Genomic DNA, 24,900 nt, shown 5'->3' with positions numbered 1-24,900 from the left:
ACTCTCTTTTTCCTATTTTTTTATTACTTGTGTACTCTTGTTCCAAATTACTCGTCTATCTTTTTTAATTATTATTAGTTACTTATTCGTTTAAATAAATTAAAAAAGGCATAATTTTTTTTAAATATATTATACCTCAAATAATTATTTTAATAAAGGTAAAACTTCTTACAAATATTAAAATTTTAGTTCTCACTTCATAATAAATAGAATTAAAATAATAGACATACTAATTACTATTTGATAATTATTTTTCTTAAAAGCAAAGGCTAGGAATGCTCCACGACTAAGTATACCCATTCAGACTCGCTTTTGTTCAATTATAATAAGTGTGTTAATTAAAAGTTGACAAATAATTAAAAATAAAGAGAGTATGAATTAATTTGATTACTGGGAATCTTTAATTGTTGGTAAAGTAGTCTAAAATCAGAGGCATATCTAGAGGGGGTGTTGTGGGATCACGTGAACCTAGGGATATCTAACGGACGGATTAGGTTGAAATTGGAAATATTAAAATGGGTTCAATAGAAATTGTGTTGGGTTTTGACACCACCTAAGTTTACTTTGAGCTCAAATGGGCTGAAAAACGGGTTGGGTCTTAACCCGCCCAATTTGACCTTATTAATCTCAATAATTTAACATATTGATATTTAACTTTTATAATCACAATTTGAATTTCCACTCAAGAATTTTTTTGTTAAAAAGGTAACAAATTGATAATAAATCCTAAAATATGTTAAATAGATAATAATTCATACCTTCAATATAGGAACATATTTTAATAAAAAAAATTAAAACGGGTTGAAATTGGAGATTGAATTGAGCTTAATTGATAATTCTCTTCAAATTGGTTAAGCTTGAATGAGTTGAGAATGAACCCAATTCAAATTATCTTGAGCCGAACCCGGTTACCTATATTTGGTTTCAGTTTTAACACCTCTACGTGAACCCATACTCGCTTCTCTAGATCATATATAATAGTGTCATATTTTTTAAAAAAATAATATTTAAGATATGTGAACTTATGTTTAAAGTATCATATAATAATACAATGATGACTAGGTGTACTTGTCTTTGAGTAACACCTCTCCAAGTGGTTATCAGTTAAATTTTTGACGTTTAAACTAATTTTGCTTTGTTTTTTCTCTTTAATCTTTCAAAATTTTCAAGTATGTTCCATTGAAAATTTCCAAAGAAAATTAGCACTATAATTTTTTTATATAATTAAATCAAATGTATATATCAAAATATATAATTAGTAATACTATATATATTGGACCTATAATTTTTTTAAAATTTTGGTTCATATTAAGAACCTAAAAATCAAATCAATCAAATTTATATTTAAGATGTATTTTTTCGTAATTGTGCACCCATCTAATCAAAATCCTATATACGTCTCAGTCTAAAAGAAGTGACTAAATTAAATTAGTACTAACTTAATGTATCTAGATGTTATTATTATTTAAAAAGACAAAAAAGAAAAGTAAGTCATATAAAATGAGACATAGAGAGTACCATCCTTCGCTTTTATATTTTAAGTCATATAAAATGAGACATAGAGAGTACCATCCTTCGCTTTTATATTTTTTTTGTCCTTATTTAGCGTGAATTATTAGTTTTATATCTGAACCATTAACAAATTAAAAACACTTCTTTACTTGACTTTAGTTAGTCAAGTAGATGAGCGTTTTTAAAACTATCAATCATATGTGAACAAATCAAATAATTTATGTCAAGTTTAAGAATCTTTTCAATATTTATCTCTAGAAATGACTAAAATAATCCTTAATATTTGAAAATAGATCCAAAATAATCACCGAAAATATAAATAATAGATTACAATTTAACCTTATACATTTATATCGAATTAAAGATAAAAAATTTTTATACCTCCTATTAATCCCCTTTTCCATACTTTACTTTAAATATAATATATATCTAACAAAAAATAAATATTAAAATTAATTTAAAAAATCAAAATTATTCGATACATATTTTAGACACCATTGTAATTTGTGAAAATTACCCAAAAATCTTGAGTGACGATATGATACTAAAAAGGTGAGTAAAATGTATAACAAAGATCTCAATTATTAATTAGTGAGCACAAAAGTTATGTAAAAAGTGACGATGCTTGTGCTTTAAGCATGTTACACCTCGGACCACATTTACAAAAGCATTTCCTTCATAGGGTGGTAAACTTAATTGAATCGTAGTCAGTGGTGGAGCCTGAATTTTTAATAAATTTTAAAATTAAAAAGAATAAAATATGGACTAGTCGAAGGGAGTTCGATATATATTATATACATTTAAAAAATAATTTTAACTATGTATATATAGTAATATTTTCCGCTGAAGGGGGTTCGGTTGAACTCTTAAAGATATGCTAGTTCCGCCCTTGTAGTTATCGAAGTGAAGTTATAAATTGAAATTTATAAATTTAAAACTTTAGATATTTTTTAAAGTTGATTTTTCAAAAAAAATATATAATATTGAAATTATAGCTATTGATTTCAGTCTAATTCACAAACTCTATACTAGCTTGGTCTATGACCATTTGATTCTTTGGTTTATAATTATTAACGATTTATAATATCCAGGCAAAAATAATTAATTTTTTATTATAGAAATAATTTATGTAATAAAATAAAAATTAAGTGTTTGTTTATAAAATTGTCTTTATATAGTGTAAAATATGATAATATTTGTATAGTGTTGTTTGAAAGTTTTTTTTGATTAGTTTTAAATGCATTTGTGAGACTTATAATCACTTTAGATTTGTAAAAACTAAAATTTTAGCATTTCACAAGGTCTGTAACTAATTTTAAAAAGGATATAATCAATTCCTTTTTATTATTGTTTCAATATGATTGTCTTTTTTTTTTAAAAAAAAATAGTGTTATCACTATCTTCTTCTCATTATCTCGTAATCTAATTCATCGTTAAATATCTATTTGTGATATATAAGAATGGAAAAAGTGAAAAGAAAATTAACTAAATTTTAACAAATGGTAACCAATGACATTACCGAGTTCTATTAGCATTAGTCCAACTAAGGTAAACCTCTACATGAAAAAAATTCTTTTAAGTCATTACATACTTTTTTTTCACTCACATCGGCACTTGTTTCGGAACTAGTGTAAGGTAAATATTTTTAAGGGGAGAGAGTTATAATACCTCTAAAATAGTAGACCAACTTTCGCATGTCGATGCACCATTTCTTTATTACTATTGTATGTTTTACTCTTATAAGAATTTGAAATTTTGTAATATTTGCGACCTCACTAAGCATAAATTGTGATAGTAATTTAAAGCACTGTATGGAGATATTTACGTAATTTGATTAATTATAATTACATATAAATTGAAAGTGTTTATATCGAGTATATACATGTAGGTGTATATGTATGCATTTTGGGCAGCACACAATAATTTGAACAACACCTTTTTGTGACAACTATATATTAAGCTTCACTCTTGAGATTGTATTTTGATACCTCCTCTTGTGATTTTCGTTACAATTGAAGACTAAAAACCTTACTAATTTTTTCAACAATAATTTTTCTAAATAAGAAACATGATACATAATTTAGAGGATAGCGTTATAAATAATCTTCTTCTTAGAGCTATTTTTACTATCATCTCGCTAATCATTCAACAAAAAATATTACTAGTATTAAGTATCTTATTAATATGAAAGTTCCTTCTTTTTTTATAATTATCAATGAAAAAAATATATATTTTAGAACGAATTCTTTTTGAAAACCTGGAATTATTTTGTTATTTTATTTTGTGTTTTATATACTCTAGTTAACTAGTATACAAAAAATTCAAAAAAGTACGAGCCAATTTATATTATTTTGCTTGTTTTAATTTATAATTTTGTGATCAATTATTTCTTATAACTTTATTTTTATTGTACTTTTTAAATAATTCATGTGACACAAATCATAATAATTCATGGAAAGCACACGTCAACCGTGACGTTTTATATACTTCTTCCATTTTAACTAACGATACCATGGGATGATAAAATCTATAATTAAATTTTAGTTTATACTCATTGCTTAACGTTTTTAGCATATTTAATGATGATGTTTTTAATGCGTTCTATGATTAAATTTTTTAATTCTATATTTACTAAACAAAATACAACTTTGATTAAAATATTATAAAATCATTTCTTGTTATAAAATAAGTTTAATATTTATAATAGTATATATCATTGATATTTGTTCTTTTTTGTAATTTAACATTTGAAAAATACTTTTTGAAATGAAGATAATTTTATCGATAATATTTTTCATGCTTATTTTGTTAAATTGAGTATTCATCCTCTATTCATTAGAATTGAAAAATTACATATCTATACTATTAAATTAAATTGTTTTCAAAATATAGTAAAAAAAAATGTTTCGAAATACTATTTGAATCTTATTTATTTTTAAAGTATATAAATACTTTGAATTTTTTGTAGACGAATAACAAAATCAACAAAATCTCTGAAATCATTTCAAATATTGAACCTTGGACTCCGAATTATTTTTTTTTCTATATTAATACTATATAATACTAGTGTTAGCCAGCGAACCGTTACATTTTTATTTTTTTTAGCAATAACTATAATTGAATCCTCCTCCATTGATGAAGAATTCAGGTATTTGTAAGAAGATTAGGGTTTGATCCGACTGATAATATCAAAGATGGATGAAGCCAAGACGTTGGCTCAACAGCAGCAGCAGCTAATGATGCAACAACAACAACAGCAGCAGCAGCAGCTACTCCTATTGCAGCAGTTCCAGCGTCAGAAGCAGCAGCAGCAGCAGGATGCGATGGCTCGATTCCCTTCGAACATTGATGTTCATCTCCGTCCTCAACAGCTCCTTCATCGCCCCCTTACCCCTCTTCAATCACAGAACCCGAATTCAAACCCTAACCCTAACCCTAGCTCTAGCAATAATCCGTCAAGCCAGATCCCCAATCTACAAAACCCGGGTACTTCCCAACAACAACAACAGCAGCAGCAGCAGCAGAAGTTGACACGGGTTGCCCCGGAATCGAACCGGGTGGAGCTCCAGATGGCTTACCACGACGCTTGGCGAGTTTGCCATCCTGATTTTAAGCGTCCTTTCTCTTCTCTTGAAGATGCCTGCGAAAGGTGCGGTCTTCTGGCCTCTTACTATTAACTTTTGTAGATTAGAAATGACTTTTGAGTAGATGAAAAAAAGTAATTTTTTTTTTCAAAGTGAAAAATGATATATTTATGTTTTGCGCAAATGCAAATTGAAGTTGTTTTTTATTTTTTGGGAGTAATTTGGAGTGAAAAACAATTTTTTTGGTAGAGAAAAAACATGGTTTTACTGCATTTTTGGACGTCCATGATTTTATGTTCTAAGTGGGATACACTGGGTATGTTGTTGTTGTATTTTTTTCTGGTTTCATGTTATCCAAAACGTCTATTTGTACAACTTCTGTTTTTAGCTGATCTATGGGAGGTTGAAGGCATCCAAATTCATCTCATGCTTATAAATGTTGAGAAAAAAAATATTATAGGGGTAGGACAAGGCAAAGATGTGAGTAGCTATTTTCATATTCCATTCACATTTACTCGTACCATTTGAACTTCAATATGCAATTAGGGATAGGTTCTAAAACAACAGTGCATGCTTCCATCTGTGCTAGAGTCCTTGTTCTTATATGAGCAAATATCCAATTGCGGAGCAGGTATGCTTTTGTTTAGGAATATATTGCTGTTACATTGTAAAGAAGTTGTAGTATCCATATATCCGCTTATGGTTATATCTTGTTATATTTTAGCAGATATAATTTATATGTCGTGTCTGTTACTATTAGTATGCTTACTATGCTAAACAAGTGGTTTGTACTGTTTAGTATGAAGATCCAAGAAGAGTAGCTTCCATGGCCCTTTGAAGTGGCCTGGTATTTTCATTAGTCACAAGTTGAAAAAGACATATATTTTGATCTATTTATCAACCCCCCAAAAAAGAGATAATAATGTGAGAAGTTGGAGCACGTGGTCCAAAAAATTATCTCGACTCACTCCCAGATTAGTTATTGGATATATCAAACCCTATATTAATATTCAGAGGATTCATTATAGTTAGACATGAGCTCGTTTGGATTGACTTAAAAGAGTAGCTTTTAAGTCAAAAATAAGAAATCAAACTTAATGATTTTAAGTCAAGAACTAAGTAGTAGGGGAGGCCTACTTTTGTTCTTTAACTTAGTTTAAGTCATTTTAAACTTATTTTGAGCTATTTTTAATCTTGCCAAACACTTCCTAACTTATTTCAAGATATTTTTATATTTGCCAAACACTTCAAGAAGTCAAAATCTAACTTAAAAGTAGGTTTGACAAAATTTTAAGCCAATCCAAACACCATCTATGTCACCTCATCAAGTGGATGGCACTTGACAAACCTGCCTGTTGGCTGTGTTCATTTCTGGTATTTTTTAACAAGGTCAAGTGTTTTTTGAAAAATGGAGTTGTATTTTTTTGTTGCAGTTTTAGTGTAAACAGGCCCTTTGCAGAAGATGTAGATTCTGCAATTGACATTATTGGGTCACTGTAACCTGTCCAGGAATAGGTTTTTTATTTTTGGGGGGTTCCTGTGACTATGTTTCACTTAGCATAATCTTTGTGCTAGGGGTTCTCTTTTGTATAAAATATAGAAAAAAATCATCAGCTAGAGTTATTGAGAAGTACATGCTGAACACTTTAAATACTCCTAAATATTCACTATGTAGCAGGAGAATCACTGAACTCCCTTTGATGACCGTATAGTATACATCTTTGCACCTATGTAAAGTAGTTTGAAGCTTTGATAGGCATAGGAGGATGTACTTAACCCTTCAGGGTGGCCCAGTAGTTTGGGCTTGGGACTTCCATGCTGGAGGTCTCAAGTTCGAAACCCCTTGCAAGCAAAAGCAAGGGGTATGCCTTCAGGGTCGAGCTCGTCGCACTTGGGCTTGCCTAGTGCTGGTTACCTCTCCTATGTAGTATGCGAGCTTTTGCATAGTGGGAGGGTTTTACCCTGTGCGCCCCCAAAGGGTAGCGGGTGTGGGTTTCCTTTGAGGATGTATTTAACATACTTCCATGTAGTGCTCTTTTTCTGTTTTCATGAGTTGTCCAGTTGAATATATAAATAGGTCTTAATTATTTCTTGCTTCTAGACAAGCCGTGGAAATACACGAGTTTTTGTCACTTCTTTGAAGCATGTAAATTAAATTGCTTGAGAATGTTTGTTTAACTTTGAACATCCTCAGCTGCCATTCTCTTCATACATGATGTAATTGCAAAAAAGACTCTTACTCTTCTTTTTGTTATTCTATCCTCTGTTCACTATCTCCTCCTTTTAGGGGAGATGTTATAGAGAACTTTTTGAAGGACTCTTTTATTTGATAAAAAGATGGGCTCGAGGGCTTTGACAAAGGTCGAGGGACTTATGACTTAGGTCACAAATATGAGTCCTGTGCTATGCGAACTAAGCCTAGTATTTAAGGGGAGAAGTGTGTTGGTGGCTATTACCCCCGAGTTTGGAATGCTGCAGTTGATCCTAAGGTTAGTTCAAGCGGGGGATTTCGCGGTCATAGAAATAAAGATTTGACAGAAAGATGTCTTAATTTTTTTTGATAATTTGAATTTTTAGTTTTTCGGGGTTGTCTTTTCCTTTTCAATCTAAGTTCACGATAGAATGGTTTGTCTAATGCTTGCCATTCACTGCTTTATCTCCCAATGGTTAACTCTGCAATGACACAACAATGATTATTGAATCAAAGAACAGCAACTCCTCTTTTTTTGTTATAAAGTCTAGTTAAATTTTTGAGAAAGGTAAAAGTATATGATCATCAGCACAACCTTTGTGCAGGAGTCATATTTATAAATTGCAACAACAAAAGTGTGGCCTTTAGATTTCTTTACACTAAAAATGAAGTAACAACACACAACTAGAAAGTCTAGTCTTTTTAGCTGAGATGTACACTTCTGAGGAGTGGTATCATGAAAAAGGAACTCCAAAGTCCAAACTTTTGTTTCATGACAAATGGTTTTGTGACTTATATAAAGAACATCTGCATATAGTTCCATTTTCTTTGCTCCAGTTCATAGAAGTAGGCAGGGCCATGAGAATCTCTCTCTGTAGTCAGCTTTATTGGTTGCCAAAAGCTACTCCTGAGTCCTGACCGACTAGATCCCATGTTGCTTATCGTAGTATAAATGTATAATCTGTTGATGTTTATTCTTTATACCAACTGGGTAAGATCCTAGCCGTGTTTTCTATTTGTTTTGCTGGGATTAGTACGTGGATTACCTATCAAAAAAGTTATAGATGGCATCTCGCCGATGGTATTGACTTCAGACTTTTTCCTCGTGTCATTTTTTTTAGGCTTCTGCCTTACCATGTGGTGGCAGACTATGAAGCAGAGGAGGATGATAAGATCCTCGATTCAGACACTAGTGGCCAAATGCTCTCTCGTTCACAGCAGTGGGATCACAACATTGCTGTGAAAGTTTCAGAGTTTACTGCAACATTTGAGAAACAAGTGCTTGCGTTTAATATAATTTCCCGCAAGAGAGATGTTGGAGAATTCCGTACCGAGGAGAAACTGATGTTAGAGCAGTCACTGTTGCAAGAAGAGAGGAAAAGCCTGCTTGAATTGAAGACAGAGATGGAGGCCAGGCAAAAGATGGGTCGAGAGACTCATGATCCTAATTTGCAAATGGCAGCTCTTGTTCATGCAGAACAAGCCCGTGCTGAATCACAAGCTCGTGCTGAGATGATGAACCGAGCGCCAATACGAGCTAGTGCACTTGGGCCTAGGGGGAGCAATATTCAAATGGGTAATGATGTCGGTGAGCACGGACAGGAAGTTAGCCCTGATGAAATGATCAACGGTTGGGGTAACAATGGACATAAAGATGAAAAGGAACCATCGGAGGACTTTTTGAATGATGAAGAAACTGATAATGGAGATGTAGGTACTCAGAGTGAGTGGCGTGGAGGTGGGGAGCTGGATCTGAACACAAGATGAATCATACTAGACCTATCGGTGTTTGGCATTTCCATGTGAAAAAGTGAATATTTGTGTCAAAGTTTAAACCACCATAATACTTTGGTGCATTCTGTAACTGATTCTACACTTGAAAGTTGGTAGAAGCTCACCTATTAAGATTAGGATGACTGAAGATATAGTTTTATTATGCGTACACTGGAAATGAGTAATGTCCATCTTTTCTGGAATCTACAGGAAAAATGATATAATTCCTGATATTCAGATATGCCAAAGCTGCATTTTTGGTGAATGCCTCACTGCCTCCAATCTACTGTTAAGGTTTGGCACATTTGATGAAGAACCCCCATGCTTCTCCCCTTTCCTTCACAGTCATTACTTTGTTAAAACGTAATTAGCCAGTTTGACATCTGTGGTGCAAAGAACGATTTGATCTGCATGGTGTTTCTTTTTTAAGAATCTAAGTGAATGAAACACCTCTTTTTTGGAGTGGGTTGTTAGTGTGTCTCTTTCTTTATGAAAATTGAGCCTTTTTTATCCGTACACCTGCACAGACCAAAGCTCTTTTTGCAGGTATAATTAATTACCAGAATTGGTGTTTTGCTGTTGAGCCAGTGAGTCATGTCACTGAAAACACAGGTTACTACTACTATTCAAGACACAAGCTTAGTAGCCATCTGCAGATCCTCTCTACATTTTATTGGGAAGTGAGTTATCATGACGTATCTTTGATTGTGTAATCAAGTTGGATGGAGAATAACTACGTACGACTCTAATCTAGTTGTAATCAGAAAACAAAAAAAATAACAAATGCACTATCACAACAGGAAAATCTTTGTACTTTCATCATTCTCGTGTATAAAAATTATGCAGTATGCAATAAGTAGGTAACTTCAATACAAGTCTTCTATAATTATCCTTTACTTTCTGCATGTATAAAGTTTGGCTCACAGAAAGCAACATAAATGACCCCACAGTTGTATATGATGGAAGTTAGCTCTGAGAGCCTCCACGACCTATTGAAAATCTTGATCAACCAATTTTTTTGCTTACAATAGTTGCACCAGCCTCAGCCATTGAACACTGCAACGATATACTGGCCTTAGTCATCAATTTAATTTCAAAGCTGCAAACGATGCTGCAACATCCATTGCCTCGTCAACCTTTGATATATCAGTTGCCTGGAAGGAACGAAATTTAATCATCATGAATAGAATAGTAACACAAGCAATGTATAAGCAATGGAAGCCATTAAGGTAAAAGATGAATGTCAAGTTTGACAATTCCATAATGCACATCATGTGCTTTTATTTCTTGCCATTCAAAAACTTGAAATGTATGCAACGCAACCATCACAAGTACAGTTAATATGCAACTATTTTGAGCAAGAAATTCAGCCCAAGTCATATTCCAAACTATAGAAACAAGCAGAGCATGAGTTCACATCAAAATTGAGTACAAACCTGGCCTTGGGCGAGACCACCTTTTCCTCCTCCACCCTTACCTCCCAAGGGCTTCAAAGCTGCATTCAACCAATCTTTAACATTCAACTGCTTGCACTTGTCACCTTTCTCAGGTACCCCAGCACAGACCAAAACTTTTTTTGCAGCTTCATCTTTGCTAAATACCAGAACTGCCATACCCTGTTCAGACAATGAAACAGTCATGATTTTTTATATACAAATTAAAGTTTTGAGAGGAGAATTCAAGCACAAGTGATCAAACAACCTTCTGCTCCATGACTTTGACAACTGCTTCACGGACTGCAGCAGTGTCCAAACCCACGCCAATCTGCAAGATGCAGTATGCTTTTCCACCAGAAGCTGCAGCTTCAGCCATTTCTGAGGCAGCTTTGACGGCTTTTTGTATATTCTCAGCAGCTATCTTCTTTTTGGCCTTTATAACTCGATCCTGAAGAAATCATCAGCATATTATTTTTTCTTTCCTACGCAATTTCATTCAACTTCGGACACAACAGAAACAAAACATACCTGGAGGACCGAGAGCTTGGCCTTGAGATCAGTTTTCACAACAGTGGGAATTTGTGCCCTCTCCACAGTAGCATTCAAAGAAGTTACTTTCTGAAATTAAGAAGTTGATGTATGAATCATCAGACAAGGAACAATAGTAGCAGTAAAAAAGGATCAGCCTAGATTAAAAGAGCCTTGGATCAACTTAATTGACAAAGATTAAAGAACAAAAAGATGCTAGGCTGGGACAAATTAGCCAGAAACTATCCAGCTCCAAAACATCCTAACAAGGAAGATACCACGCAGGGGAGAAATTATAAGAAATATATGACTGGGATAAAGTAAATCTTACCAACAGCTCTGTCACATTAAGTTCTTTTCTTCAGTGTTCAATGAAACAAAGAAGACATGCAGTTCTATAACTATATCTCTTTTTGTTAGATATGAGTGGTTAATTAAAGAAGATACATAACTATGTAGCATAAATGCTGAATGAACCAGTGTTACAAAAGGCGAGCGCCTCCTCGCCTTTGGCGAGAGGTGAGGCGAGGCGAGGCGAGGGGTCCTCGCCATTCTCTGCCGAGGCGAGGCGATGGTAAAAAGGCGAGGTATGGCGAGGTGTGGCGCTGTGATGGCGACAGAAAAGGCGCCGCCTTTTTAATTAAAAATATTTGACTTAATATTAAAAATATTAGTCAAAATTAGGGTTTTTTTTTTACTTTTGAAATTTCTGAAACTCCATCGCGACTCTCTCTCTCTCGATTGACTCTCTTCTCTTCTCCTCCATCGCTGTCTCTTCTCCCTCGCTCTCCATCGTTGTCTCTTCTCCTTCGCTCTCCATCGCTGTCAGCTTCTCCTTCTCTCAAGTTGTCCCTCGCTGTCGATTCTGTTCTTCTCCCTCGCCGGCTCACGAGTTCCCTCCGACCCTCACGACTCTCTGTTTTCAGGTATCGTTTTCTCTCTTCTTCAACAATTTTTTTTTCTTCTTCATTTTTTTTTCAGTCAAGTGTTTTTTTGGTGTAAGGCAGTAAAACTGTAAGCACTAAGCAGTGCTTAGTTGCTTACTGCTTTGTGTAAACATTTTTTTTTAAATTATAGGCAGTTAATTAAAAAAAATCTGTCTTTTCCTAATTATTTATTCCAATATTTCTAAACAGCGAATTAATTGAATTTAATAATCAATGGCGGATGCTAGCAAAAAGAGGGACATTTTAGTATCTACTATTGGTTTTTGAATTGAATATTTGCTAATATGTGTTATTGCTATTAAGATTTTGGATAAAATATGCAATTAAATATTTTTAATTTTTGGTATTAATTGGCGCCTTTATTCAAAAAGGCAAGCGCCTCGCCGCTCGCCTCGCCGCGTGGCGAGGCAGGCCCTTGTCGCCTCTCGCCGTCCACAACACTGGAATGAACAAATCATCAAATAGGGAGAACAATAAACGGTCCAGTTTCATGACAGCCGAAGCAGGAAAATACAGTGCAGGGGATCAAATTTAAGAAATAAGTAACAGAATAAAAAATAGATGGTTACTAGGAGCACATTTCCCTGAGAGCAGTATTAAACAAAAAAAAGATGGGACGCAGTCCAATATTTTATTCCCTCTCCACCAGAAACAAAAAAAGTCAAGAATACACCCTCACAGAATATTAACTAAGGGCAAGAAACACTGTACAAAGTGAATTATGGAACTTCAATAAAATGCACAATCTTAAGGAATGATGATGATACTTCCATGGCATAAGCATCAGAACCAATTGAGTTGGCTTGGCACTGACGCATGTAGGAGTTTGATGTTAAGACTTGTAGAAGGTTGGCTCTGTAAGCTATAGTTAGGCAATGAGTGACTACTTTTTGTAAGAATTAGTAGTTAGTGCTAGCCACTATTACCAATCAATTTCACTTCAAATCATCAAGACCAAAAAATTCCACTTCAACAACTCTAATTCTCAATGATTACTCTACAGGTTGTTTTACTTTATGCACAATTTTCAGGGTAAGTTATATGATTCTAACACCTGCTTTTACCAAGGAAAGAAACCAAATAGTACTCAGATTTTACAGAGTCAAGAATAGTGGGCTACACAAGCACTAACCTCTTCCAGCAAGCTTTCATCAGTCTGGGATGCTTCATTTACTTTCTGTTCGAGTGAGGATGCCAAATCAGTGGCCTCAAAAGCACGATAAGTTGTGACAGCAGTAACCCTTCGGATTCCCTTGGCAATTCCCTCCTCAGACATCAGAGCAAATGCCTTAGCTTCTCTTGTATTAGAAATGTGTGTTCCTAAGTATCCATAAATTAGTCAACTGGAACAGACCATAATTCATAATGTACTCCCATAAATAGTATTTAGAGGATAAAAGAAAAATACCACCACAGAGCTCAGCAGAGTAGGATGACCATTCTTCATTTTCTGGATTAGCAAGAAGATCCTCCACTTTCTGACCAATTGACACAATCCGCACAGGATCTGGATACACCTATAACTCCAACAGGGAAAAAGTAAGAACGTTTAAATGTCTGAATAGACAAAAAAGAGGGGCGAAATTGTGAAGGCCTTACCTCACCAAAGACAGCTCGAAGACTTTTTATACTCTTAGCATCAGACAGCTTTGCCTCCTTTGAGAATACATCCAATTCGGACTTAATTTGCTCATTGACAATGGATTCAATTTTTCTTAGCTCTTCCGTCTTTACTGGCTTCCCTGTTCAGGTCATTAGAACGTTATCATTCTTCAGAAAGAAGCACACATCGGCACACTCACGACAACAGAAACAGTCATACAAAAAAAGGCTTACCGTGAGAGAAGTCAAATCTCAATTTTTCAGGAAGAACAATGGAACCTTTCTGGTCAATATGGTCGCCTAGTACTTCCTGCATTAGATCAACAACATTATCATATAATCAGCTCTAGAAAGTAAGGAGATGCTGGAACCTGAATCTCTTTATTTTCTGCCAGAGGAAGTACCTTTAAGGCGAAATTTAACATGTGAGTGCATGTATGATTGGGAGCAATCAATGTACGCCTGTTATAGTCAACCTACTCAATCCCCATCAAAGGATCAAAACGAATAATGTAAGTAAAAAGAGGTAAAACAAATCTGAAAGCTTGCATCATACGGTTGTGGAAGGCCAAGCAGAAAAAAGTCTCACCTTACAAATTACTTTATCACCAACAGAGAACTTGTGTGCCTGTCCACTGAATGATCCAATATGAAGAATGAATCCTCCATAAATTTGAACATTACAAACTTGAAAAGAGCCACTGGGGCTTTCCAGTGAACCAGTGTCGTATATCTGTATCCAAATAGTCAAATAGCTTTATCAGAATCAGGAAAGTAGAGTACAATGTGGCATAAGGAGAAAAAAAGATCTACATCTAACCACAGTTTCCTCTTCACAATCTAGAACTTATCTTGTTGATAAGTTCACGTTCCATAAGAGCTTCACATTTCTTAAATTACAGCACTCTAGTGGAAAGAAGCAAAAAACTTGACAAATGGAAGTATTTTACTATCCTATATGTTTAATTGTCATTGAGACGATGCATAGAGGCTTTCAACAAGAAAGAACACAACAGAAATAAACTATTTAAAAATCGCCCGTCTTTAATGCAGCAAGGAACAAAACTACCAATAAGGTTACACTCTTGGGGGAAACAAGAACGTGATTCCTCAAGTTTCTGAAGAATGTGAAATCCTCACATTGTCACAGCTATCCATAACTTCGCATACTACATTTGATTGACAAGAAAAGAAAAAATAATAGGAGATATCAATTATGTTTCAGGGCTATCCAGGTGAAGCAGGACACTCTGAGAGGCACATTGGCTCTCCAGACATAGTTTCATGGCTTGTCCTCAAGCACACCATTCTGAGAACACAAACTTAAAACCTTCTTTGACTGTGAACTTTCTTTCCTTTGAGCTACCCCATTAGATTCTATCTGGTTCCTGGGCTTCAAAAGTGAAACCCTCCAAAGTGGCAAATCAAAACGAGAATGAGTCATTTTTCCATCTTCCTTCAGATAACCGAGAAATCCCCAAGTGTCGGTGGTGCACAGTTCAAAACTTGGTGGATACTGGGCCGGCATATTCCTCTACCTCTCTCTGCATAAATACAATGGTCCTCGGCAGGGCTACAACACCTGCTTGCACCTAACCAACACATCATGTGTTGCTATTTTACCATTAGACTAAACCCTGGGGGCATTCGAGAGAATCACTTTTGTTTGATTACTTCCCTATATATTTCCAAGAAACACTTCCCTTTAAGTGAACAATTAGCAAATGTTCATCATTGGAGCTTTGCATCCAAATATCTCTACAGTGCAACTTCAGTATAGCAAAGAGTAGACTCATTAATCCCTACATATGTAGGCATTAATTAGTCTCTACTCTTTACTATGCTGAAGTTGCACTGTAGAGCTCACCCCTCTATAAAACATTCTTGTTGAGGTTAATCTATGTGGGTGTGTTGGTGGGTTGGGTGGATACAGAAATTAAATACCATAGGCCCTTTAACCACAACATTACAAAAACTTGGGCTACACCCTCCTCTAGTCCTCATACAGATTATTGATAATAACAATATTGCTATTTTAGTGTCCTTCCAGCAACAAATTTAAGTAGAGTACACATATCATTATGTAACATTTTTCTAACCCAGATATCAAAGAAAAGGAACGCGATTAGTTTCTAAGATCACTTCAGGTCCTAGGCTTTTTATTAGTTAGTCAGTTTTTACCTGACCACCTTGTTCAGCATAGAAACTGGTGCTCTCAAGAATAATACCAACTTCATTCCCAGCTGCTGCACTTTCCAAGAACTCAGTTCCAGTGTAGATAGCTTTTATCTCACTCTCATGATCCTGAATTCAGAAATTCAGAATTAAAACTCTGATGTGAGCACTTTGTTACCATCTCAACAAAAATAATGTGAGCACCAAGGGTTTGGTACTAGAAAAATGTTTTCTTGGAAAATAAATGAATTTTTACTTACTTTCTAGTGTTTATATGCAACTAAAAAAGATATTTTCCAGGAGCATTATATATAATCTAGGAAAACATTGTGGGGATGAGAGTTTGGGGGTGGCGGGGGTTCGGATGGTCAAGGAGGAGTTGGGGGCCATTGGGGAGTGGGGAGAGAAAATAGCTTGGAAGGCCACTATGAAACTTGTTATCCCAACTTCCACCAGGGAAGTCATTTTCTTCCTTTTTAAGGAACTTGGTTTCCTAGAAAAAATGTTTTCCAAAATATTTTGACAAGCCAAACATGAAAAATGGGAAAACATTCACTCCATACTATACACATTAAATAATGATAGTATAATTTTACAGCAGCTGAGACAGCCATTTAGGTTGGGAGAAAATAAAACAAAGAAGTTAAGGAAAACATATCAGACTACAGGTCAGAAAGATAAATTGGCAGGAAATCCAGCAGAGAGAAAAAATATTAATGAACAATTGAGCAAGGATGAAAACATGGTTAATGAAAGGGTAAGAGTGATTAGTTTGTTAACTTAGGGAAAGAAGAGGATGGGGAAGGGAAAGAAGGTTTTGTCCTTGGCTTGAGAAATTGTCATTCAACGCAGATGAAATACAAACGACAACATATAATCATTGAAGCAAGCAACAAATACAAGAAGCCGCTAGTTTTCTAAGGAAAACGAATCAGCAACCTGAGACCAAGTGAACTTGAAAGTATCATTTGTTGCAGCGACCCCTTTCTTGTGCAATGCTGCAGTAGCGTCAGCATCCATGGCAATAGCACCACTGGCATTCTGGTATAAGTTCAAAACATAATGAGGTGTAAGCAAATATCATTAACTTGTAAAGGTAAATTTAATAATATAGTACTTGACTGATGACAACTACTGATGCAACCTGGAAAAATGAGTACAATTTAGCACCTCACTTCATAAGGTGCTTCTCAGCTGTAACCCATTTACCTCCCGCAGCCATTTAAAAAACAACATCTCCACTACTTCTTTCCAGTGTTACAAAGAATAGGTACCATTTCCATGGTAACTCAATCTACCACACTATACATCGCATGTCACCTAAACCCTTAAGTGGTCCATGAGGCTTCATTCTATTGGGAACATGTCCATGTCAAATTCATCCATTTGCATAGCTTCTAAGCTTTTTTTATGACAGTGAGTTCTGCTCTAGCTTGTGTATCTCAAATATCTATTCAGGCATCTGCTTCCTCCCATCATCATAAGAGCCAAATAACCGGCAAGACTTGGACACATGGGAAGAAATAACCAAATGTATTTAAATTTACTGACATTTAAACCCTAATCTCCGAGGTTTGCATGCACTTCATTGATCACTAGGTCAAACCTTTAGGTGCAAGCTTAAGCCTCTAAACTTACTAATATTTTTTAGTACTACTAAACTTGATTTCCCAAGGAACTATTTATTTTCCAGAGAAAATACTCAATTTTGACATGGCTCCAATTTGGTAAACATAAGAATAATCTCTGGCGTCAATTAATTTCTTCAGCCCTCACTATTCAGAATTTCATAACTATTCAAGCTTAAAATGCCCCAAGAAAATTACGTGTGCCTAGATGAAACACTTCCCAACAGCTCAAACAGCAAAGCGGAAATTAACCTAGTTGGGGAGGAGATGAAAAAACAAAAGCAACAAAGAGAACCTTGCTCTGAGCATTTCTTGATCTTTCCCTGGCAGCATCCATAGCAACATTAAAACCATCAACATCAACAACCAAGCCTCGTTCCTCTGCCATTAACTGAGACAAAAAGGTTTAATTTGTTTTCATCACTGAGAAATGAATTAACCGGTTAAAGCACTATTTACCTGGGTCAAATCTAATGGAAATCCGTAAGTGTCCCACAAGACAAATGCCTCCTGCACATCACAAGAGAAGTAAGAAGAAGAATTAAAGACAGATGAGATACCAAGTCGTCCAGAGCTAACAAAAGAAAGTTGGATTTTGAAGTGCATGAAAGGTACAATAATGAATATCTAAAGCAGAAAAAGAATTGCACAGTTACTGGACAAAATTTGATAAGTTGAAATCAATCACTTGAAAACTGACTAATAACAACATTCCATCTATTTGCCTGCAGTTAAGACTACCCATTTTTCTGTTTTTTTGGGAGAGTATTTATTTTATGAAAATTGAAATTTAATCTTTATACGGATGCCAACGGTGTCATATCATAGGCCTCTGCTCAATAGGTGAATGTGAAGCGCACACAGAAAATGAGCAATATGCAGCCAAATACTAGTGAAGAAAAAATTAAGAAGATAAATACCTTTAAAGTAGAAATATTGTTTTATGAAGACCATAAGGTATGTAAAGCAGAATACAAGAGAAGAGAAGAAAACCTATAAATTGAATCATGTTGATAGAATGAGTGAATGACAACATTTAATGTTTATCTTATGCATTAGTAGCTAGCCATGAGCTAAATAAACATCTTTACTTCTGGAATCAAATACTAGCATCTTATTGATTAAAAAGTTTTAGGTGCTATATACAAAATATTCCCGATTTCATTGGAAGTGCAGTTGATAAATTTCAACACCATAATTCTGCCAAATCCTTATGGATGACCGTTTGACCCAATTTAAGTCTTCAATACAATCCAAACTGATGCCATAATATTCTTCTTGATCACAACTCACGTCCTGTTTGTTTTCCCAGGTCTTGAGGAAATAACAAAAGTGAAGCTTCATTACTTCTATGTTATAATAACAGACACGGTTGAGAAACTGCATGTAACCTATACAAACTAATCTGTACGACATCCCGCACCTGAAATACCAGCTAAGGTCGTATAACAAGCTGAAATTTTACTCATAAGTTTCAATTGAATGTCCACATTTCCTTCTAGATCAATGGTTTTCTATACAAAGGGGACTTCTTAAATAACTTATGTTCCATGCAAAGTACCATCAGACCCACAGTTATTCCCATCAGTATAACTTCTGTCTATTCTATTCAAGAAAAACAAAAAAAGAAGAGACATTATGGTTCTACATGTACCTCACTAAATACAACACAACCCAATCAATTTGAATTAGAGGCACTGGACACTAACTGGGATTTGAGATGATCTGAGTATTAAGTATAAATTAAGAGCACAAATAAGATATTGAATTAGAAGGAATTTGGCTGATTTCTCCGTCACAAGTTGTAAATGGACAGTATGCTTGCCTGACCACTAAATTGCTTTCCTTGAACCTCTTGAGCTGCCTTCTTAAATTTCTCGATTCCCTGAAGAAAGAAGTTGGATAAAAAGAGAAAAAAATTAGAAGACAAAACAATAGCAAAATAAGTAATCATTCTCCTCCAATCAGGAGCAAACAAGGAGCAAGAACCGCTCCATCAGAAGTCATGAGTAGCATTTACCACCCAATTTTGTCAAATACAGTTGTAAGAGAGAATCATATCATTAAGCTGAGCATATAGACAAGAAAAGGTTTAGATGTGAAGAAGACAGGTAGTTTAACAATTCCATTACTCGTGTCAACAGAGCACTGAACACAGGTGTAACAAAATTGTAACAGAAAGAAAATAGTTCTACAGAATTGATATTCCCCGGGAAGCTCACAAAATCGTTACAAATTTCAGTTGAATGCTAATTATATTTCTTTCATTTAGTATTAAGCCATCACCTATACAGTTATCAATATGCAGAGAAGTGTTCCAACAGTATCAGTGGTAATAGCGCCTTCAACTCAATCCTATTAGCAAATTGTTTATCATGGAGTTAGTATTACATATGATTTTCCTCAAATAGCTATCAGGATAATATCTGCATACTTCCATTATCTCAGGAAAGAGAAAATCAACAGCAAAGAATCACCAATATAAGAAGACAGCATCTACAGGCTCAATGACTGTTTTGGACAGTTGATATGCAGAATACAAATTACAGTATTTCTTTTTTTTTTTTTTTGAAACAGGTAACTTTGTATATTACTACAACCAGAACATAGGCAATACTGAGGCATATTTACAATAAGATCATCGGATCCAGCTATCTGAACCTAAATTGAGTCTAGTACATCAATGAGGGGGATAGTGTCATTGGAGTATAATTGAGTACACCAAAAACACAGAAGCAACAAACAATTGAACTTGACTTTTTGCAAGCTATTTTCTATACTATCAAAACATCTGGAGTTTCTAGACTTGATTCCTTTCTTATATTACAAAGAAGCTTACATGAAGCAATGTCCTTCCAAAGCAAGTTTCTTCATCAGCAATGATATCCCTTATATGTGTCTCACGCAACTTCAGCTCTGGGAAGACATCACCCATAACTTCTACCACCACCTTCACAAGGCTACTCTCAACATAAAGCAGAGTGTAAATAATACATTGATCTCTAGAGAGGATATAGCACAGAACTGCTAAATATCAAATAAACCCTTTTTTGTAGGCCCAAAAGATAATGAGACTGGCAAATTTCGAAGTACTTCCGCATACCTGCTGAAAAATCCTTGTTGCGCTTTCAAAACCTCTGTACCATAGCGCACTGCTCGACGTAGAATGCGTCTGAGGACATATTCACGGCCTTCATTCCCTGCAAAACAAGAAAATGTGAACATTAGACTTACCAAAGAACAAAACCAGACACTGCTATTTGGCCTAAAACGTTGTAAACTGTCAGAAGCTCCTTGAAAATACTAGAATCCATACTTCTCTACCAAGCATGGAAAGTCATAGAACCCAAATTTCAAATTAAAATGGATGCACATCATTATAACAGAACGTGTAGGTTTCAAGTAACAGCAGGTGAAGGAAATAGGAGAAAGTATTAGACAACAAATTCACCAGACACAAACTGTAAAATACAAACCATCTTGAAACAAAAAGTGACTGCAAACTCATTCATTATACAAGATTTGAATCTCCACAACAAAACAAACACCAATAAGATTATACATATAATGAATGTTATCACACCTAAAAACTTTTACAAGTAATCAAAACTTTTGACACCATAACATAGTACTAATGTAGGGAGTCAACCAAAACAGGAGAGAAACGATTTTGAACAACCCTAAGCACTAGCTGATGGACCAGACTAACAAGAATCTACCTGGGCAAGAACCATCAGCAATGGCAAAAGAGAGAGTTCGAATGTGGTCAGCAACAACTCTATAGGCCATATCAACATTGTCCACATCATCAGCTCCAACTTTGCCAGAGTACGGACGAGCTCCAGTTGCCTATTAAAAGATTGAAATATCAATTTAGGAGAATAGGTTAGATAAGTATAGCAAAACGAAAATTTCAGTAACACAATTCAGGCTCAGGACCAGTCAGTTCAGGACGAGTTTTTTTTTCTCATCTGGTATAACGCAGGACTTCAAAACCACCAGTCAAGAAGTCAACGGAGGCTCTTCCCCACTTTGCTTCCTACATGAATCGAATCCCAACCTCTTAACTAGAAGTTGAGTGCTCTTGCCAGTAGCCATTATTTTACAGAAAATTCGCCTCGATAATCCTAAAATTTCTGTTTAAGCTAATTTTGTAAATAAAAAGTAAAATACTATGGAAAATAATGTATCAACCACGTTAAAGTGGTTACACAACATTTTTCAAAATAAATGTAGAGATTTTACAATCTTTAGAATTTTCTTTAAAGCATTACTTGAATAAGTATTTACATCAGGGCCACTGAATCACTAAAAATCCTATTTGCGCGAGAAATAATATGGAAAATAAAACTCAATAAAGAGGAATTAGAATAACGTCAGTCATGACATAAATGGGTGAATTCATGAAAGGCCATCATAGAAATAGTCCGTTTACAGTTTACCCAAAGCAATGAGGAAATGTATATGCTAGGTGGCTCAAGAGAACTGCAAATCAATAAAATCGAATTTCAAAAAGATAACATGTTCATATTACCTTTTGTATAGCATCAAATATGGGTAAGAACACATCAGTATCATAATTGCTCATCTTGTTCTGGAGGATAGAGGTTAGTCTTTCAAAACCCATTCCAGTATCAACATGCTTAGCTGGAAGAGGTTTCAAAGAACCATCAGCTTCCCTATTAAACTGCAAAAGACAGACAAGAGTTAAAACAAAGCTTCCCAATGAGAAACAAAAACTTGGGAGATAATAGTACCTGAATAAAGACAAGGTTCCATATCTCAATCACAGTGGGATCATCATTATTAACAAATGATGCAGCATCACGATTCCCAATTCTATCGAAGTGTATTTCGGTGCAGGGTCCGCAAGGTCCAGTATCACCCATCTCCCAAAAGTTGTCCTACTCAAAGCACAAAGTGTAATGAAAAAATCTGAACTTAGCTCAAAGAAATTAAATCATTTGTACAAGAAAGGAAGTTCTCGTGTCAACATACTGGAAGACAATTCTCATTGATTGGAAGTGTTCCTTAAGAACAATGGTTATTGTAGATCAATTACTCAAAACCTTTAAAAACATCTAATTCATATGACAAAAACAGCTTATAGAAATTTGAGTTGCTTCTTTTTTTTCTTTTCTTTAACGATGGAATTTTTTCTTTCAAATTCCAAAGCTCAATGGTTATTGTACATCAATTACTCAAAACCTCTAAAAACATCTAATTCATAAATTTGAGTTGCTTCTTTTTTTTTTTTGTTTTGTTTTTTACTTTTCTTTAACGAGGCAATTTGTTATTTCAAATTCCATAACTCAACGAGTAACGCCCCCCCTCCCCACCTTCTTTGCCCTACTCCACCTAAATGATGAACACAACTTCTTAATTTTCTTATCAGAAAAAAGGATACTTAATGTTTACAAGGGAAAATGTTACTTATCATCGCCCTCAAAAGTTCATATGCTTCGATGAATATGATGCTCTTCTCCACTTGTGAATGATAAGTACCACAATTTTGCTTCTTTTATCAGCATAAAGGACACTTGCATTCTTATAAGGCGAAAATGACACTTACCACTGCCCTTACCTTACATCATCAAAAAATTTGTCCAAATTGAGAGGTCTTAAAAGTTGCACATGCTTCTAAAGATTTAATAAGATTCACTGGTTTCAAAAATATCAAGTATACTAAGAAAATTACCTCATTGAAGATTCAGTTTTGAATTAACATAGCACCAAACAGAAAATGATGAATTTGAGCAAGATGACAAATTGGAGATACAGTGCGATAACATACTTTGCAGTCGAAAGGCAACACCCTGCTAGGAGGAAGGAACTTAAGCCATAGGTCTCTAGCTTCATTATCCGCTGGAAGGCCAGATTTTTCATCACCTCCAAAATAAGTGGCATAAATCCGTTCACTTGGCAGTTTATATACCTGGACAAAAACCATCAAACAAGGGGAAACACTTGAACAAGTCAGCATCCTACCATTTCTTGATCAAACAGCATATATGCAAGGATCCCAACTGACTCTGAACAAGAACATTACTAACTATTAATGAGGTTAAAACTTGCCTGGGTAAGTAGTTCCCAGGCCCATCCAATTGCCTCCTTCTTGAAATAATCCCCAAATGACCAATTACCAAGCATCTCAAAGAATGTGTGATGGTAAGTATCCTTACCAACATCATCAAGATCATTATGCTTGCCACCAGCACGAATACACTTCTGTGTATCGCAGGCACGCTTAAGTTTACTCAACGGACTATTAGGGTCAACAATACCCAAGAAAATAGGCTTAAACTGATTCATCCCTGCACGAAAAAACAAACTTTATCTATTCAACCCCAAAAAAAACAACAAAAACAACATTCCAAGTACTGTACAATAGTGAAGGAAAAACGAACCAGCATTAGCGAATAGAAGAGTAGGGTCATTATGAGGAACTACAGGACTGGATTGAACCTCTTTATGATCTTTCCCTTGGAAGAAGCTGATAAAAGTCTGCCGGACCTTATTGGCCGGCCAATCCAATACTTCCGGCTGAGAACCCATCGGCTTTGAAACAGAAAAGGTACGTGTGAAATTAAACAGCCGTCCACTCACCGCCGGCGACGGAGGAAGCAGCAAGGCGGCGGAAGAAGGAAGTGTGGCAGCTCTGTAGTAGTAGGGTAAAGCTAAGGCAATACAACGCCAAGTCGAGCCGTCAATTGAAACCCTCATCCATTCCTTCAAATATAAAATGATAAAATGCTTATATTCAGACGTGGTGTTGACACAGATGTAATTATAATATAAAAAAAATAAAAAATGAATGTTACAAATTAACAAACATTAATGTTTCCATTTTTGGCCAATTAATTCCAACATTTATTTTCAAAAAAAAACATTATTGATAACTTTTTCTAGTTAAAAATTTTATTATGTGATTGGATATAATCTTTTATTTATAAATGGAAGGCTTTATTAATCTCTCTATTGGTTTTTCTTTTTAGTTCGAAAATGGATTTGATTTATTTCACTTATGAATTAGAATTCATAGTAAAAAAAAATTTATTCATCGAAGTTTATCCTATTCTCTATTGAAATCATTCTCTTTGGATTACAATGATTTTAGACTTTTAAGTATCATTCTCTCGTCTTACTATTTTATATCTTAAATATTTAAGAATGTTTTTTAATTTAAAGCAGTATTAATTTAGGTCTACTTGACTAATAGAAATGCTTTGAGTGGTAGCCCATTAGTCGTGACCTAATTGCTGATTTAGTTAAATGTATTCCAACGGATTTTATAATAAGATTTTGTGATATTCTTTTAAGAAAAGAAGCACCCGATTCTAACAAATTTGCCTTATCCTTGTTACACCTAAGATAATAAATCTTCCAATATATCAAGAGATTATTTTATTTTGTGTTTATTTGTTCTTAATTTACTTTATTCTATAATAAGTTATTTCTTTTATTCTACAATAAGTTATTTCGTATAAAAGGCGAGATAAAATAATTCTATGAACCATAAAATAT

The 24,900-nt window shown here is 34.7% G+C and overlaps 2 protein-coding genes across 2 annotated transcripts; one reads left to right on the top strand and one right to left on the bottom strand.

Moving 5' to 3' along the window:
* Positions 1 to 4,444: 4,444 nt before the first annotated feature.
* On the top strand, positions 4,445 to 9,325 carry LOC101261996 (uncharacterized). Its single transcript, XM_004235281.4, has 2 exons — positions 4,445 to 5,161; positions 8,409 to 9,325. The coding sequence occupies exons 1-2, from the start codon at positions 4,707 to 4,709 to the stop codon at positions 9,052 to 9,054; spliced, it is 1,101 nt and encodes a 366-aa protein (XP_004235329.1). The 5' UTR covers positions 4,445 to 4,706; the 3' UTR covers positions 9,055 to 9,325.
* A 524-nt stretch (positions 9,326 to 9,849) lies between these two features.
* On the bottom strand, positions 9,850 to 24,207 carry LOC101244561 (alanine--tRNA ligase). Its single transcript, XM_004235222.5, has 23 exons — positions 23,784 to 24,207; positions 23,452 to 23,690; positions 23,171 to 23,311; positions 22,134 to 22,280; positions 21,911 to 22,063; positions 21,096 to 21,225; positions 20,480 to 20,576; positions 20,216 to 20,336; positions 19,202 to 19,261; positions 17,836 to 17,886; positions 17,672 to 17,767; positions 16,688 to 16,789; positions 15,755 to 15,877; positions 14,163 to 14,306; positions 13,978 to 14,049; positions 13,808 to 13,883; positions 13,571 to 13,713; positions 13,380 to 13,488; positions 13,104 to 13,291; positions 11,025 to 11,114; positions 10,762 to 10,944; positions 10,497 to 10,676; positions 9,850 to 10,214 (listed from the first exon to the last, which is right to left on the bottom strand). Exons 1-23 carry the CDS (start codon positions 24,097 to 24,099, stop codon positions 10,143 to 10,145), a joined length of 3,033 nt encoding a protein of 1,010 aa, XP_004235270.1. The 5' UTR covers positions 24,100 to 24,207; the 3' UTR covers positions 9,850 to 10,142.
* Positions 24,208 to 24,900: the final 693 nt, after the last annotated feature.

The sequence above is a fragment of the Solanum lycopersicum genome, chromosome 3 (genome assembly GCF_036512215.1).
Source record: "Solanum lycopersicum chromosome 3, SLM_r2.1".
Taxonomy (NCBI): domain Eukaryota; kingdom Viridiplantae; phylum Streptophyta; class Magnoliopsida; order Solanales; family Solanaceae; genus Solanum; species Solanum lycopersicum.
This window is presented reverse-complemented; position numbering and strand designations above follow the sequence as displayed.

Coding starts and splice junctions, on each gene's coding strand:
- LOC101261996 (XM_004235281.4), top strand. CDS start 4,707: ATGGATGAAGCCAAGACGTTGGCTCAACAGCAGCAGCAGCTAATGATG. Junction 5,162..8,408: donor CTTGAAGATGCCTGCGAAAG/GTGCGGTCTTCT, acceptor CATTTTTTTTAG/GCTTCTGCCTTACCATGTGG.
- LOC101244561 (XM_004235222.5), bottom strand. CDS start 24,099: ATGAGGGTTTCAATTGACGGCTCGACTTGGCGTTGTATTGCCTTAGCT. Junction 20,577..21,095: donor TGCTGATGGTTCTTGCCCAG/GTAGATTCTTGT, acceptor CTTGTTTTGCAG/GGAATGAAGGCCGTGAATAT. Junction 13,884..13,977: donor TGTTAAATTTCGCCTTAAAG/GTACTTCCTCTG, acceptor GATCTAATGCAG/GAAGTACTAGGCGACCATAT.